The 15,984-nt window shown below is 45.0% G+C and overlaps 1 protein-coding gene across 2 annotated transcripts in view; it reads right to left on the bottom strand.

The window, feature by feature from the left end:
• Positions 1 to 15,984, bottom strand: part of LOC133460505 (ephrin type-A receptor 7-like) — a 198,319-nt gene that overhangs the window by 126,834 nt on the left and 55,501 nt on the right. For both annotated transcript variants that reach the window (XM_061741090.1, XM_061741089.1), the window contains exons 2-3: positions 14,653 to 14,717; positions 11,764 to 12,436 (exon numbers count right to left, since the gene is read on the bottom strand). In XM_061741090.1, the coding sequence (XP_061597074.1) occupies positions 11,764 to 12,436; positions 14,653 to 14,717 (738 nt within the window). The remainder of the gene's footprint in view (positions 1 to 11,763; positions 12,437 to 14,652; positions 14,718 to 15,984) is intronic.

Raw genomic sequence — 15,984 nt, forward strand, 5'->3', positions numbered from 1 at the left:
GGGGCTTGGCGGTCTTGGCGGTCTTGGCGTGGGGCTTGGCGGTCTTGGCGTGGGGCTTGGCGGTCTTGGCGTTGGGCTTGGCGGTCTTGGCGTGAGGCTTGGCGGTCTTGGCGTGGGGCTTGGCGGTCTTGGCGGTCTTGGCGTGGGGCTAGGCGTGGGGCTTGGCGGTCTTGGCGTGGGGCTTGGCGGTCTTGGCGTGGGGCTTGGCGGTCTTGGCGGTCTTGGCGTGGGGCTTGGCGGTCTTAGCGTGGGGCTTGGCGGTCTTGGCGTGGGGCTTGGCGTGTGGCTTGGCGTGACGGGAACGTGACATGGCTCTGGAACGTGACATGGCTCTGGAACGTGACATGGCTCTGGAACGTGACATGGCTCTGGAACGTGACATGGCTCTGGAACGTGACATGGCTCAGGAACGTGACATGGCTCAGGAACGTGACATGGCTCAGGAACGTGACATGGCTCAGGAACGTGACATGGCTCAGGAACGTGACATGGCTGCGGGGGTGCCCGGGTCCGAGGCGCCGGCTGCGGGGGTACCCGGGTCCGGGGCGCCGGCTGCGGGGGTACCCGGGTCCGGGGCGCCGGCTGCGGGGGTACCCGGGTCCGGGGCGCCGGCTGTGGGGGTACCCGGGTCCGGGGCGCCGGCTGCGGGGGTGCCCGGGTCCTCGGAGCTGGCTGGGGGGGGACACGAGTCCTCGGAGCCGGCTGGGGGGGGACCGGAACCATCACCGGAGGAGGGGCTGATGCGTCCGGGACCACCACAGGAACGTGGGGAGGTGCATCCGAGACCACCACAGGAACATGGGGAGGTGCGTCTGGGACCACCACAGGAACAGGGACAGGTGCAGGAGCTGGAGCCGGAACAGGCTGGGGCTGGCGCTGACGCCGTCGCCGTTGCATCTGCAGGCTCCTGGGTCCACCCAGAGCCAGGCGTGTTCCCCAAAAGGGGTCCCAACACTCACGCACGTTTTTAGCCGCTTCACGGCAAAGGAAGTCCCACATGGTGAGGTACTCTCCCGCTGGGTCCACCTGGTCGGTCCGTTCTGTCATGGTTTGGTTATTTAGGACCCAAGTGCAGGAGACAGAGGGAGGCTGGAGACAGGAGTTCTCAAAACAAAAAGGATTTAATCCACAAAAAGGCAAAACAAAGCGCTGCAGAGCAGGATGAACAAAAAACCAGGATCATAAAAAGGGTACGAGGAGACATGGAGGAAGACACAGTACGGACCGACAGGGCACAAAGGAATGACAAGACAAGATATACTGTGGGGATAACGAGACATGACGAGACACAGGTGCAGACACAATCAGGGCAGATGGGACACAGGCGGGGCAAGACAGAAACTGAAGGCAGGGGGGAATGTCAACCGTGACACAAACAACACATCCAAGTGCATCCTTGGAAACCAGGAGAAAGCCAATCCTCTTAAATGCAACGATCATAAATCAGTTCCTGTACGTGATATAAGTGCATTTATTTTTAATTTGAGTGGTGCTATCTTCTCAACACTGACATTCAACTTTTTGGGGAGGTTAGATCGCAGCCATTAAACATACGTTTTTTATTATGATCATTCAAAAGATAGCAGCAGAGACAAATCCCTTTTGGTTCTTTGGAAATCAACCCTGGGTCTGTTATCAGACGGTCAGGAGGGTAAACTTTCATTAAGAATCAAAGCAATGTGAATTAAAACAGTGCAGATTTAGAAATCTGCAGCAAAATACAGTAGTAATTAAGGTTAGCAGAGAGGGACAGTCTGCATGGGTCGCCTACCAATGTTACACAAACTAACATGGCAAGTCGTAAAAGCACGAGAGTTCCCTCAGCCTGCAACAGTCCACTGTTTGGTCATAAATATCTATGTTCTGATCCAGTTTTATGGAAGCTGAGGACATGAGGGATCCTTAAGGGTCAGCTAGCTTGGGCCTTGAATAACTCATGTAGGTTGGAGTCCCGGGCTTTCACTCTTTGCTCAGTCTTCCCTCTCTCCTTATTCATTTCCTATCCACCTACTTTCCCAATAAAGGCCACAAAATCTTTGGTCAAAGGAGTGTCTGCTGGCGTTAGTTTGTGTATCCTACTGTAGCCTATGTGGTTTCTTGCTTGTGTTGATCTGTAAGTCGCTTTGGATAAAAGTGTCTGCTAAATGAAAGGTAATAGTAGTAATACTACTAGTAGTAGTAGTAGTAGCCTAGTATTAGTAGCAGCAGAAGTGGTAGCGGCAGTAGGAGAAGCAGTAGTCGCAGTAGCAGTAGTAGCAGTAGCAGCAATAGCAGTAGTAGCATTCACAGCTGCAGTAGCAGTAGTAGCAGTAGCAGCAATAGCAGTAGTAGCATTCACGGTTGCAGTAGCAGTAGTAGCAGTAGTATCAGTAGCAGTAGTAGCAGTAGCAGTAGTATCAGTAGTAGCAGTAGCAGCAATAGCAGTAGTAGCATTCACAGCTGCAGTAGCAGTAGTAGCAATAGCAGTAGTATCAGTAGCAGTAGTAGTAGTAGTAGTAGTAGTAGTAGTAGTAGTAGTAGTAGTAGTAGTAGTAGTAGTAGTAGTAGTGTAACATCGGTCAACTTGTATGCTTATAAGAAGCTGACAGGGAGATTCCTGCACAAAGACGTTTTCATCCACTTTCTGTTCACAAAGTTAAACTGTCAAGAGACAAAGTCAACACAGGCATTGAACACGTGTTACAGACGTGGACATTCTGTTTTACTTCAGTTTTCAGATTTTGTTACTCCCTCTTGGGAAGCTTTAACTGAGCGATAAATTGTCAAACTCCTCCATTGTATTTCTTGCTGGGAAAAACATCAACAAATCCCGCAGACCCCACCACCCCCACAACCTCCCAGATCCCTAAGACCTCCCACATTATTAGTATCTTAACTGAAAAAGTATTCTATTCTAACCGAGAACTGCTTCGATTCACGTCGTTTCGGTCATTTTTAATATCCAGCGCCAGAGCTAGGGGTGATTTACTCCTGCAGTGTTGCTTTAAGTAGGTCTCCAACTGAGGAAGATTAAAGACTTGGCAGTGGAGGTTTGCCTGGATGATGTGTTCTCGTTGCAGACCAACATCATGCTGCTCTTTGCTTAGCACTCCGATTTATGCAGTTCACGCCTGGGTGACGTTTCGGGGCCCTGCAGAATCTTTGATCCCAGTTGTGTGACGGTCATAACAGACCGAGGCCGTCACCTCACCAGATTAAAGACAACCCCAACCTTTTCTGGCTCCGACGCGCGTTGCTGATGTTTAATTCATGAGCCTGACGTGGAAGACGAAAGGGAAGATGGAGGACTCATCTTCTCTTGTCTTATTTGATTCTTCTGGTGACATTTTCATCAGTGAAACACTGGATCCAGATCAGGAGGGTCACTTTTTCAAGACTCGCATCTCAACTTCAAGCATGTTTGTTGTATTGTTTGTAAAAGAAACTTTGAAGTAAAACCCTGCATATATTGAATTTTGAGGAACTCTTCCACAAGATGGATTCAGGATTTTTATTTTATTTTTTTTAAGAAGAGGCTGTTTGGATTTGGACGCAGTAAAATACTTAAACACGACAGTTTAAATTAGGACTCCAAACAAGGTGTAAGGTCTTCAAACAAATAGCTCCAAAATCTGTGAGGCTTCTCTTCATGCACTTGGTATCTATGGATACACCAAATAATGAATGTCAAATGTCAGCGCCACCAAGTCTTTTGCAAATATTCTCTTGCAAAACTCTCAAAAACATCAGCTCATTGACTGATGTATGTGAAACGATGTTTACATCTCCTCAGCAGTTCTACAACTTGTCATTTTGAATTCAAATTGTTCCTGGTGTTTATATTAGTGCATTGTTTTGATCACATTAAATGAACGAATAGGTTTATTTGTCATTGAACCAGCATCCCGACACAACAAAATTACCTACCAAATTAAATATTTAAATTAAAGACCATTACAGCATTTCATGAACTTTTTTTTCAGACTCTTTTTTACAGCAGAGCTTTCCCAGACCGTGTTACTAGATCAGTTACACTGAAGTGTTGAAATACTGTGGTTAAAAAATGTGAACCTGTTGGAGTTAACTGTTTTTCTGTATTAATTTGCAATTCATTTGGGCCTACTGTGGTGCAGCAAAATGTGAACCTGTGTTCATCTAAGTGACAAAAACTGATAAACACAGCCCAGCCTACTCATGCAGAGGCAACAACCTTAAAGCACTGACAGTTCTGGAAGTGACACTAGGTGTCTCCTTGTAGATACCAGATGGTAAGGTGGTAGAACCTCCTTCAGCGATAACTTCAACCATATCTTTCAGGGTCAGATTTAATTAATATTCAGGAGGAATTTTGGATCATTCATCTTTCCAGAATTGTTTCAATCACGTTTGTAGAATATCTGGTGTGAGCGGCTCTCCAGAGCTCCACAGCTTCTCTCTGAGCTCAGGTCTGGACTCTGATTGGATCACTCCAGAAGGTAGTTGGATGTCTTCTTTAAACCCTAACAACTTAAACTCTGTTTCTTGACTTTGTCAGCCTATATTAGCCTCAGCTCTTTTAAATCTTATAATTTGTGCATTCATCTGTGTTTTGTACTTACATTTCCACCTCTGTCTTTCTCTATGAAGGTGGAGTGGGGCTGGGGTGAGCATTTCCACCCTAATGCACATTCTTAACAATGCAGTGACACTTGTGGTGCTTGACCAGTGGTTCAAAGAAGCACTTCATATGGATGGGGCTCAGTGCAAGTGGGCGGTAATCACTGAAAAGGAGGGAAACAACCTCTTCAGGTCATCTCCCTTCTCTTCAGGACTGGAAAGATGGTGGTGGGTTTGAGACATGAGGGGACCACCGTTTGAGATGTTGAAGATGCTTGTGAAGACACCCGTGTTCCTCTGTGGAGTCTCTCAGTACATGACAGAACAGTCTGTAATGTGTGTGTATGCATCACACTATTTTTAAAGAGCAAAACAAAATAAAACGCATAAAGTGTTTGTATGATATTGCATTCGTCTAATACTATGACTATGATTTTACGAGAAAAAAAAAAAGTAAATTGGTTTAAGAATGGGTACTAACCTTTGCACATTGCTGTACAGCAGGGAGTAAACCTGAATAAATGAACAAAATAAACCATAAGAGGAGGAAAACAAACCAGACTTGTGCTGGAGGAAGGCGTGAGAGACGGAGTGACTTCAAAAACATACGATCGGCCAACGGAGGCAGATTTGAAGCTCATTCAAACACAGACGTGAACTCTGCAGTCTTCACTGGCAGATTTCCGCCGCCTCACCCTTCTCACCCTGCCACATGGTCCCAGCGGGAGGGCTGGGACCAATCCAAGAAAAAAATGTGTCTACATAATGTCACAGTTTCATAATAATGTGAATTGGTGTCTCTGCCCATTCCCTGTGCACCGGGCTCAAGGCTGAAAATCCACACCGAGAAAGACGGCAAAGGAGGAGTGGCGTTGTGAGCAGAAATCATGGAGCGCTGCAGACATTAGTGAGATGGAAATGAAGGAGCAGAGGGAGGGGCGTGGAGTAAATCACAGCAGGAAGGTGTGGAAAAGGAATGAACATCAGGGTGGTAAATGTGCTGCACACATTCACACAGATAACTACAGGATATGCTGAAGGCATCGGTAATTACTGAGGAAGAGAAGTGTGCTTTAATTAGAGCAGGACGGAGCTCATGAGTGTCTCTCTCACACGCACACATGTGAGATGCAGCATTTGTGAGGTGAGTCATTACATAATTTATCTCCACTCCCAGTGGGTTCCTGCTGGTGGCATTTCAAAATGAGACTGAAAGGACGTGTGCGAGTATGCTGCTCTACATCACCCCGGCCGTCCCGATGGTTAAACGCTTCCCTCTCACAACTGCAGCTGGCGAGATACCATCAGTTAAAAACCATGAGACCGTCTGCTGGACTCAAACCTGCATGTCTTTCAAGAGAAATTTGCAGCCTCATGGAAACCCACAGATCAGAGAAAAAACAAGTAGACACACCCACATGACGACTCTGAATGAGTCAATGTTTTGGGCCAGCTGAAATCGGTGCCGTGAAATCTAACAAAGGAGACCAAAACTGGTTTATAAACCAAGTTAAGAATGTCCTGATCACATTTTTTGGCTTCTGAAAACAAGTCATTTGATTTGGAGTATTGGCTGATACCAAGTCTAGATTCAATACTTTGGAAAAAAACAAACTCCTCTAGCACTGCAAAGGTCATCCAATTGAAATATTTATATTACCATATTTTCTGGACTATAAGCCGCACCTGTATATAAGCCGCATCCGCTCTATTAAAAAAAAAAAGATATGCAAGCCGCAGATATTTATGTTGTTAGATTAGATATTTAGGGTTAAGCTGTGCCCCCTTCTGCCACCACAGGAAATGTAGTCTCTGATATGACTTCTTCACCAGAGAGGAAGTGCGTAGGGCCCAGGACAGACCCACCTGAACCCCTAGGAACTTGGTGCTCTGTACAGTCTGGAAATCCACTGATGTAGACTGACTCATGAGTGGACTGTCTTCTTTCTGAAGTGATTCACCAGTTCTTTTGATTTTATTGAAATTCAGAGCAAGGTTGTTATCACCGCACCAGTCTGCAAAATCTCCACCTCCTTTCTTTAAGTGCTCTCCTGGTTGTTTTGGATTAGAGCCACCAGGGTAGTGTCATCAGCGTGATGTGCTTTGTGTTCCACTTTGCAAAAACAGTCATGGGTCATCAAGGTAAACAGGAAAGGGCTTGGAACGCATCCATGCAGATGTTTTATTCCCTCCCCGTACAAACTGTGAAGAAAATCTAAGATCCTTTGCACAACGGGGTGTTCGGCCAAGCCCACTCAGTTTGTAGATCAGATGCTGAGGGATTATGGTGTTGAATGCTACGCTAAAATTGTCAAACTGCATAGGAGTTCTTTTTCTCCAGATGTGCCAGGCTCAGATGCAGTGGCAGAGCTACAGCGTCCCCTGTAAAGCGGTTTGAGCAGCAGGCAAATTGAAACAGAGGAACGAGCGGGGTGTGATATGCTCCTTGGCTAGTCTTTCAAAACACTTCATAATGATGGATGAAAGTGCTACTGGTCTACAGTCCTCAGGACTCGAAACTCTGGGCTATTTTGTGACTGGCATAACGGCAGAAGTCTTGAAACACAATGGCACAGCGGCTTGGCTAAGGGAGATGTTAAATATGTCTGACCGGACACAAGTTTATCCCCACATCTCACAAGCACAACCCCGGGTAATTCTCATAGCTACTTATAATCAGCTGAGAGTCCAGAACAGTGGTTCCCCACTATGGAGGTTGCAATACATTCAAAACAGCGCTGCCAGGATCCTGATGAGAGTCCGGAAATATGAGCACATAACACCCGTTCTCCACACACTCCACTGGCTCCCTGTCTCAACCCGGATTGAATACAAAGTCTTACTCCTCACCCATAAATGCATAAATGGATATGCACCTCCGTACCTACAAGAACTCATTACTCCCCAAACCTCTACCCGCACCTTCAGATCTACAAACTGCTCACTCCTCCGGGTTCCCAACACCAAGCTCCGCACCATGGGTGACCGGGCCTTCTGCTCAGTAGCGCTCCGCATATGGAACAGTCTCCCTGACTATCTAAGGGCGGCACAGACACCGGACTCTTAAGACTGGCCTAAAAACCTTTTTATTGAGGAAGGTGTTTTTGAGTTGAGTTTTATGACTTATTATTGTTAGTTTTAACTACAGTATGTACTGGCTCTGTGGCACTCTGAGATTCTTGGATTATTGTTATTATAAGTTTATATAACATTATTTGACATTTCAGAAATTATGACAAAAATACTAACCAACTACAACTTTATCTCTTTATAACAACCAAAATGCTGCAAAATCACCAATATCACCTCAACAGGTTTTTACTGTTAAACCCACAATAGTCGTTCTCCAGTTCTCCACTCAGATGATCACACTGAGGAGGGAAGACAAACACACCATCATCAGTTTACACTGCGGTCCTGCAGATTTACATACATTAAGGATCACAGCAGATCTTCAGGCTTATTTTCCAAGCCTACAAGTAAGTGTTTGAGACATCCCAACACACAAACTCCCTTGATGTCACCATCCATTTCCATCAGGCACTCACTACGTCCTCTGTCACGCACGCACGCACGCACGCACGCACGCACGCACGCACGCACGCACGTTGTTTTTTCGGCAGCTCAAGAGGACATGTTTTTAGAATAATCATAAAACCCTCCGACTTCATCCCAACTTTCTGATTTTAGGGACAACCCAAAGAAACACGTTCACCTGAACTCAGAAACCACAAGCTGAAGGAATCGGTCCATCCATCCTCATTTCAAATGTTGCTGCTGAAATGACATCTAAAACAAGTGCTTCTGGAACTGAAACAAGCTCTGCTGGAGCCAGCCGAAACTCACCAAGAGCTCACCCGGAGCTCAACCGGAGCTCACCCGGAGCTCTCCTGGACCCATGACCGCTCAGTCACATATTATCCCTGTGGTGGAAAATTATAGCAGAGTTAGCTACCTTGTGGTTCTTGGTTAAGCTAGTTCAGCTAGTCAGCCCAAATGGTTTCTGTTATGAAAATGTATGTAAATTATCTATGTTTTATGATGTTTGTAACTATCATTATACTCACAGCATTACAACTGGAAAAATCCTGCGACAAGATGAGTGTTGAAAGCAACTTTTGACCTATGGAATTAAACTAGAAGAGTGTTGGAAGAGGCATTTTTGCCCAATTGAATTAACTACAAGACTGCGATTGATTGTCACAGTAGTAGTCATGATTGAATCAGATAAACCTTGCAGACAACTGAATGCTTTCAATATGATTGATTTGTAACTATGGAGTATATATATATGGCTTACATCTGTATTAACTTCAGTAGCCAGGAGGAAGCTGATGCTTATGTTAAGCTGCCTGACTACTCCTTGTACAAGTAACAAGATTGTTGAATCTAACCTCTCTCTCTCGTGTCTCATTCTTGCCGCTGCATAGTTGGAGTGCAGAAACAAATTTCTCCAACAGTTTCTGTAGTGGTTCAGGGTGAAGGTCACCATGGCATTTTAACTGTTGAACCTGGAATGACTGCACCAGAACTGTAGCCTCCACCCATCAACACCTACTCAACCAGGACAGCTTTCTACTACCAGGTGTTTTTACACTTCTCCTGAGTTACCTCTATTTTGATGCCATATTTATTCTGATACACCTTGTAGTTACAGAGATAAATGTGCCTTTAAATTAGTGATAAGTTATTTAAAGCAGGAATCTTAGACGTCTTGTCAGAAAGGAGTTTTCCTGCTCAGCCTAGAACGCTGACGGTTAGGTTAGGGTTTGGCTCGAGAATAGTAAATCTAAGTCAGTAGAATATCCTCACAATGACAGCTATGCTAACGCGCATGTGTTGATAAGCAGTCCCAGCACAATAACCTCAGTTTAGTGGAGCATTTCTGCTGATCAATAGCTGTGGTGCAGAGAGAGATGTCGGGCTGCATATTCATCCCCCTCCAGCGAGAGCCAGAGTGTGTGTGTGTAGGCCACTGTCATGGATAATGAAGTCCTCTGTCATCTGCTGAATCTCTCAGTAGAAGCAGCAGCACGACAGCTCAGGTTTTTGTCAGTTTGACTCCTCGTTTTCTTTGCTTTTAGAAAAGCTCCATCTCAAATGTTCCTGTCCCCCCGAACACACCGCTGCCCTCCTCCGTTGTCTTCGAGTTTTATCATCGGAAAACCTTTGTTGGTACAAAAACCAGATCAAGTAACACTTGATATCAATGAATGTCTTGACAGTCAAACGCTCCTCTGGAGCAGAAACTTTTCAGAGTTGGGAAGGATGAGCTGCGCTGCTGCTTCCATTTTTTTAAACTGAGGAATTTGTTTCAGTCAGATTGTGATCATCAACCAGATATGGCGCGTGTTGGAGGGAGTTTATTCCCATGTAGATAAAAAGAATCTTCGCATAGAAATGAAAAATGTATGAAACTTTCCCCTTCGTGTCTTTGAGAGGTTGCCTCTACCTGGAGGTTTCTCTGCAGACATTTTCTGTCCCTGATGATGTCGTTATTCAACAATAAACAACTTTTAACAGGGATCTGGGGTGCTTTGTCTTACTAGTATTACTAGTACAACTACCAACAATAATAATAATAAAATAAAACTAGAAAGAGGTGTAGAGCTGTCATGTGACCGCAGGCTGGTTTTATTTAGACTGGACTCGTCTACGTCTGACTGAAGCTACATTTCCGTTTCACTGAGCTCCTTTGCACCTCAGTTTACTTTGTTTTTAGACACTTTAATCAAAATCTGCCTGACTACATTGTTCCTGTGAGGTTTGAACTGTCGCAGCTGTAAGTCAGGAATGTAAATGCACTTACAGTTCATTTCAGCCATCCCATCAGCTCGCATTCTGCCGTCAACTCACGGCAACTCCCACGCTGCATTGCACAACAAAACAAGCTGGAGTGTGAACGCTCTCGCAGCATCAGAAGCTGCTGCTGTCGTCTGAGCAACCATGACAGAGACTGCACAACCATTGGCTGCATCATGGATTTGTGTGTGTGTGTGCGTGTGCGTGTGCGTGTGTGTGTGTGCGTGTGTGTGTCTACACCAGCCCGGCTATGGTCATCAAAAGTGTTTTTCACAGATTTAGTCATTTTGTTACCACTCACAGGGCCCAGATGACCAAATGTCTGACGAAGCATGGCACAAGGTGACATCTGACATCACTGATGATGTCTGTAAAAAGTCTAAAATGGAGCTAGAAAACAAGGTTCCAAGTCTCGTAAGCCCATATTTTACACCGAAACAGTGTCAGTTGTTTGAACTGATGAAATGAAGCACAATTCTAACTCTGACCACAGCAACATGTCTCAAACGTGCCTCGAGTCGACCTTGGACAAGAAAGGAGGTAAATAAGCATGTTTTTGTTGTCAAAAAACCTGAGAATGTTGGGACTCAATTAGCCAAAGGAAAATCTGCACCAGCTTGTAAAACCAGGACATCTGAGAGGCATTTCAGCCCTGCCAACTATAGCCAGCACCCTACCCGGACCCACCCAGCAGTGGCGCCACCAGGGGGTGGCCAGGGGTGGACGCGGCCCCCCCTACAAATTTGCTGGCCACCCCACTGGCCTCAATAAAAAAAAAACAAAAAAACTTGCCGGTCACATAGATTCTATCGTCAGTTGTGCATTTCATCCCAAATCATTTGGGCCAAATGCACAGCCAGCCAGGCCCAGGATGCCGCTCTTGATCTGCCATCACTCACAGGAGTACTATTAGTCTATGCACATTAGACCATTAGTAACATCAAATGTAACACAATAAACCTAAGCATATCAGTAGGCGTTTCTTTAAGTATTTCTGAACCTGTATACTACAACAGTATAATAAAATCCTGTAATGATGGCTTTTAGTTTTGGTGTTCACCCCAAGAATTTAAGTGTCTGATGTCCGGCCACCCCTATGAATAATTTTTGGAGGCTCCCCTATCCAGCATCCTTCCATTTCTAATCAGATCGGTTTCATCTGATCCGTCAACTTGTCTGGGGTCCATACCAGAAGTAATCAAACAAGTGACAGCCCTGCAGGAAGAACCCAGACTGCCACCTGGTGTTCAATGGTAGAATTGCAGACACAGACAAGCAACAAATAAACGGCAATGATGAACCTGCACAAACGTAGGGCCACAAGTCAGTTTTACTTGATTCTTTCACTATGTCTTGCCCTTGTTCTGTCCGTATATAGTTTCTTACCTTCACAGCTGCTGTGACCTTCCTCATATCCGGCGCTGCAGCTGCACTTCCCGATCGGCACCAGCCACTCGCCCTCGGCGCTGCAGTGCATCCTGGGAGGACTGTCCATGTCCACCTCAGAATTGTTGACGCAGGAGCCGCGCACCTCCACCAGCGTAGCAAAGGCAGCTTCGGCCACGGTGTCGGGAAACACCGCCAGGTTCTGGACCGTCGCTAGGCAGCGTTTGTAGTAAACCCGTACGGCGACCAGCGCCACGCAGGCGCCCACGTCCTGGAACGCCAGGTGGAAGCCCTTGCGGTTGAGGTGGCCGATCTCGCGCACCTCCGTGTTCAGCTTCATCTTCCTCTCGCCGAGGTCGCCCTGCGTGAAGCTCTCGTCGGCGGCGATGGTGTCAATCTTGGTGTAACGGTCCTCCCGGGTGACGCCGCCGAGGTTGCGATCCGACTCCACGTACAGGAGGTTGAAGGTCTCTTTGCAGGTGCCAGCCACCCCGGGGATGCTGTTGCAGTCCCGCAACGTGAACTGCAGCTCCACGAAGATGCGCTGGCCGCCGCGGCGCGCCACCCAGCCCGTCTGCAGCCAGTTGTTCTGCTGCGTCGGCTCCATCACGTTACACACCTGGTACGTACGGATGGGCTTATACTTCTCATCCACGCCGCTGATCTCCTCCCACTGAGACACCGAGACAGGAGGGGGGAGGACAGACAGCAAAAGAGGGGTTAGTTTAAATTTGTTCTATGGAGCAAAAAAAGATTAGGATTTATTATATAAAACCTTTTGTTTAGTAAAGTTTCTAGTTAGTGTTTAGTAAACCTCTAGTTAGTGTTAGTAAACCTCTAGTTAGTGTAAACTGTAGTGTATTAGACTCAGTAATCATAGCTGCAGCTATAGAACAAGACTATAATAGACTATAATAGATTTTCGATTACGATTAAGATTATTTTGTGAATTGACAAAAGGCAAAGAAATGATTTCAAATATGCTGTTTTTTTATTGAACATTTGCCCCATTGGGCTTTAAGTGCAAACTTTGCTCTTATTAAACCAAAAATGAACGAATAAAGTGCAAAACTCTGTAAAATAAGTTGAAAAAAAGTCGAAAAATCGATTTTACGATTTTCACATTTTAACATCGTTCTAATTACATAATCGCGATTACGATTTAAAATCGATTAATTGAACAGCCCTAGTCTCAAACATAGCTTTGTGGTTGATGTGCTGCTAAAGAATATCTCCTAGCCATCATTCCTGTCCATTGTTCTGATTAGAACTGGCCAAGATCTTAAGAGGGTCACAGCTTCTGTATCTGTAGGATTTTGTTTTTGTTGTTTAAGGACAGAGAAAAGTAGATGAAAATAACAATTATTACAAAATCAACAGTTACAGCAGGTTTGCTGCTTCTACTCACAAAGATTCCAAAAGGAAATGTGAAGAGAGAATAAAAAATATAACAGAACTCAAAGCAGCGGTTTATGGTCTCCTGACATTGTTTGAGGACTCAAAGTGTAGCCAACCTCTGTTCTCAGTCTCTCTCTCTGTCAGCAGCTTTATTTCCATATCAATCTCCAACTATTCCTCCTCTTCATGTGTCCATTGTCACACCGTGGTGAGGTTGTCTTGTCTTGGGTTTGTTCTGTCCTGTCATTTCTTGTTTTGTTTTGAAAAGTAATTCTCTCAATTCAGGTCCCTTGCCCTTCCTCATGTGTCTCAGTCTGATTGTCCTAAGTGTTTCCAACTGTCCCCTATTTCCCTCCATGTGTTTAAAAAGTGTGCGTTCCCCTTATCTTGTGATGGAGTGTCTTCATCCTTGTCCTGCACCAGAGCCTTGGTCCATGTCCACAGCCATAGTAGTCGCCATAGTAAGCCATATGTTCCTCGTGACGACTGATTTTTTTTTTTTTTTTGTAATTTTTTCCTTAGCTAAATTTCATAACCCTTCGTTTTCCTCGTTCAAGAGTGTTTTTTGTTTTGTTTGTAGATTTTCTACCATAGCTTAGACTCGTAGCCCTATGTTTATTCCTCGTTAAAGAGTGATTTTTGTTTATAGCCATTTGTTTGTCACTCGGTCCGAGGTCTCCGGTGAATTCAATAAAAGCTTTGTTATCTAATATCTCTGCATCTGAGTCCTGCTTGGAGTCTCGGTCTGACATCCATCATGCTTACAACTCCTACAGGATTTACACAACAGATATTTTGTGATCAAAAAGACGGTGAAAAAGTTTAAGAACCACTGACCTGGTCCAGGTCCCGACAAACTACCTGAAATGCTCTGGTGGGATCTGAGGAAGCATTTAGGGGGCATACTTAGTATTGCCCCCAATTTGTTCCCCTCTATTTGCTTCATTGTTGGTTATATTTGTTTGACACCAAGACTTCTGTATCAGTTTTATGGGTGAAGGACATCTGAATGATCCTATTAGACTGATAAATGTGAATTTATCTCAGTCACTCAAACAAACAAGCTCAGAGATGAGCTGATGAAGTAGACATCTTCTCTCTAAGCCAAGAGGTGTATCAGAGCATTAATCTGAGTGCTATCTGCACATGTGGTCCAGAAAGCTGTTGACAATGATTCAATGGCCCCACTAGAGCACAGACATCTCAGGTGAGTGTGCACAGAGAGGCCCACGTGGGCGGGATGTGATAAAATGTTACGGCAGCAGGCCACTCCTGAAAACAGCCCATTAATCTTGGAGCCATAACTTATCACAAACGATATTGATCGATGGAAGAGAGCATTTATCTGCAGCAGCATCTGTGGGGTTGGTGTGGAGCCTGGTCTGGATCAGAACCCCTCGTTTATTACAGTGATGAGCTCCGGTGTGAAAAAGCTGTCGGCTGGAGCATAAAGCACTGGAGACAAGGAACGGACAATTCAAGCACACTTACTCCATTGGGGGGATACGAAGTCCATCCCAGCTCCGCCTGAGTCTCCTTAGAATTCAGGAGCACAACTGCAGGAGAGGGGGGGGCAAGAAAGGAGAAAAAGGAACGTTAGAGTTTGAGACACAGAGAGAAGGATCATATAGGGTCATTTTTTTTAGTTGATGTCACAATGAATCAAAAGGAGGTTTGAAGAAAATACAGACCGGTTTTCTTAAGTACTTAGCCAGGCTTGTCAAAGATCAAGTGCATTCACAAGAACAATTTACTATGTGGATAAATAAATGCATTAGCAGGAAAAATCATTCTGTCCTCCTCTGGGTTCAGAAGTAAAAGCATAAACAGAACAGAACAAAAGAGCCCTTAAGAACAAAACAAACCCTGAGACGCACAAATATGGGGGTATTATTGTTCCAATATTATTTGTGTGTGCGTAAAAAAGATGTGTCCATGTTATAACAATTCGTATTCGTAATGATAAACATTTGTATGTAAATAAAAAAGTTGTACCCAAAATTCTGCTGTCACACACATGAGTGATAAATTATTAGGGTTAGGATTGTTTTTATGTGAGTATGAATCTAAAAGCTGTGAGTGCAAAGTCTTGTGAATACAACTCTAATTTCTACGACTACGAGTCTTCACTGTGAACACGAATTCAAGTTTGTGGGTACGAGTCGAAAAACTGTTGTAATGACGTCACAGACGTCCTGGCTCTCCAGTCCTGGCTCTCCAGTGCTCCTGGGCCAAAGGAAAAGCAAGAAAGTTTTCTGGAAAACTTGTTTGGAACAGGCTCAAGGACTGGCCTAGCACCAGCAAATGGTAACAGCACCGATTATGAGTTGGTCAAAAAGAGGCAATGGACAGAGACGACAGGCATCTAGTGTGTTAAGCATAGACTGTAGGAATAAATCATGGCACTGTTATTTACTATTTTGAAAATAAGATTAGGGCACTGATAGTGCACAGGGTCATCAATAGTAGTTCTGAAGAGTACTTTAGAAGACTTCTTTCCCCTGTACTGCACAGCACCATGACGCAAATTAACTAAATGAACAGGGTTGAGAAGCTGTCTGGAATGCGACAACCTAAGTCAATCAAAGTTAGTAACCAGCTCTTTCAGCCAATCCACACCAGAGGAGCAGTGAAGGTGGAATTGGAAGTAGACTATGAGTCTATTTCAGTTGCAAAATCAAGAAATAACCACTGTGTTTAGCAGAAGCTGGATTAGTACAAACTGTGTAAACTGTAAACTAATGAGGAGTGGTAATGGCAAGCCACAGACCAACGTGACAGTTGATCAAGAGGCTATGCCTGATATTACTGTATGAAAATAAT

This window comes from Cololabis saira, chromosome 15 (assembly GCF_033807715.1).
Source record: "Cololabis saira isolate AMF1-May2022 chromosome 15, fColSai1.1, whole genome shotgun sequence".
NCBI classification, from domain to species: Eukaryota; Metazoa; Chordata; class Actinopteri; order Beloniformes; family Belonidae; genus Cololabis; species Cololabis saira.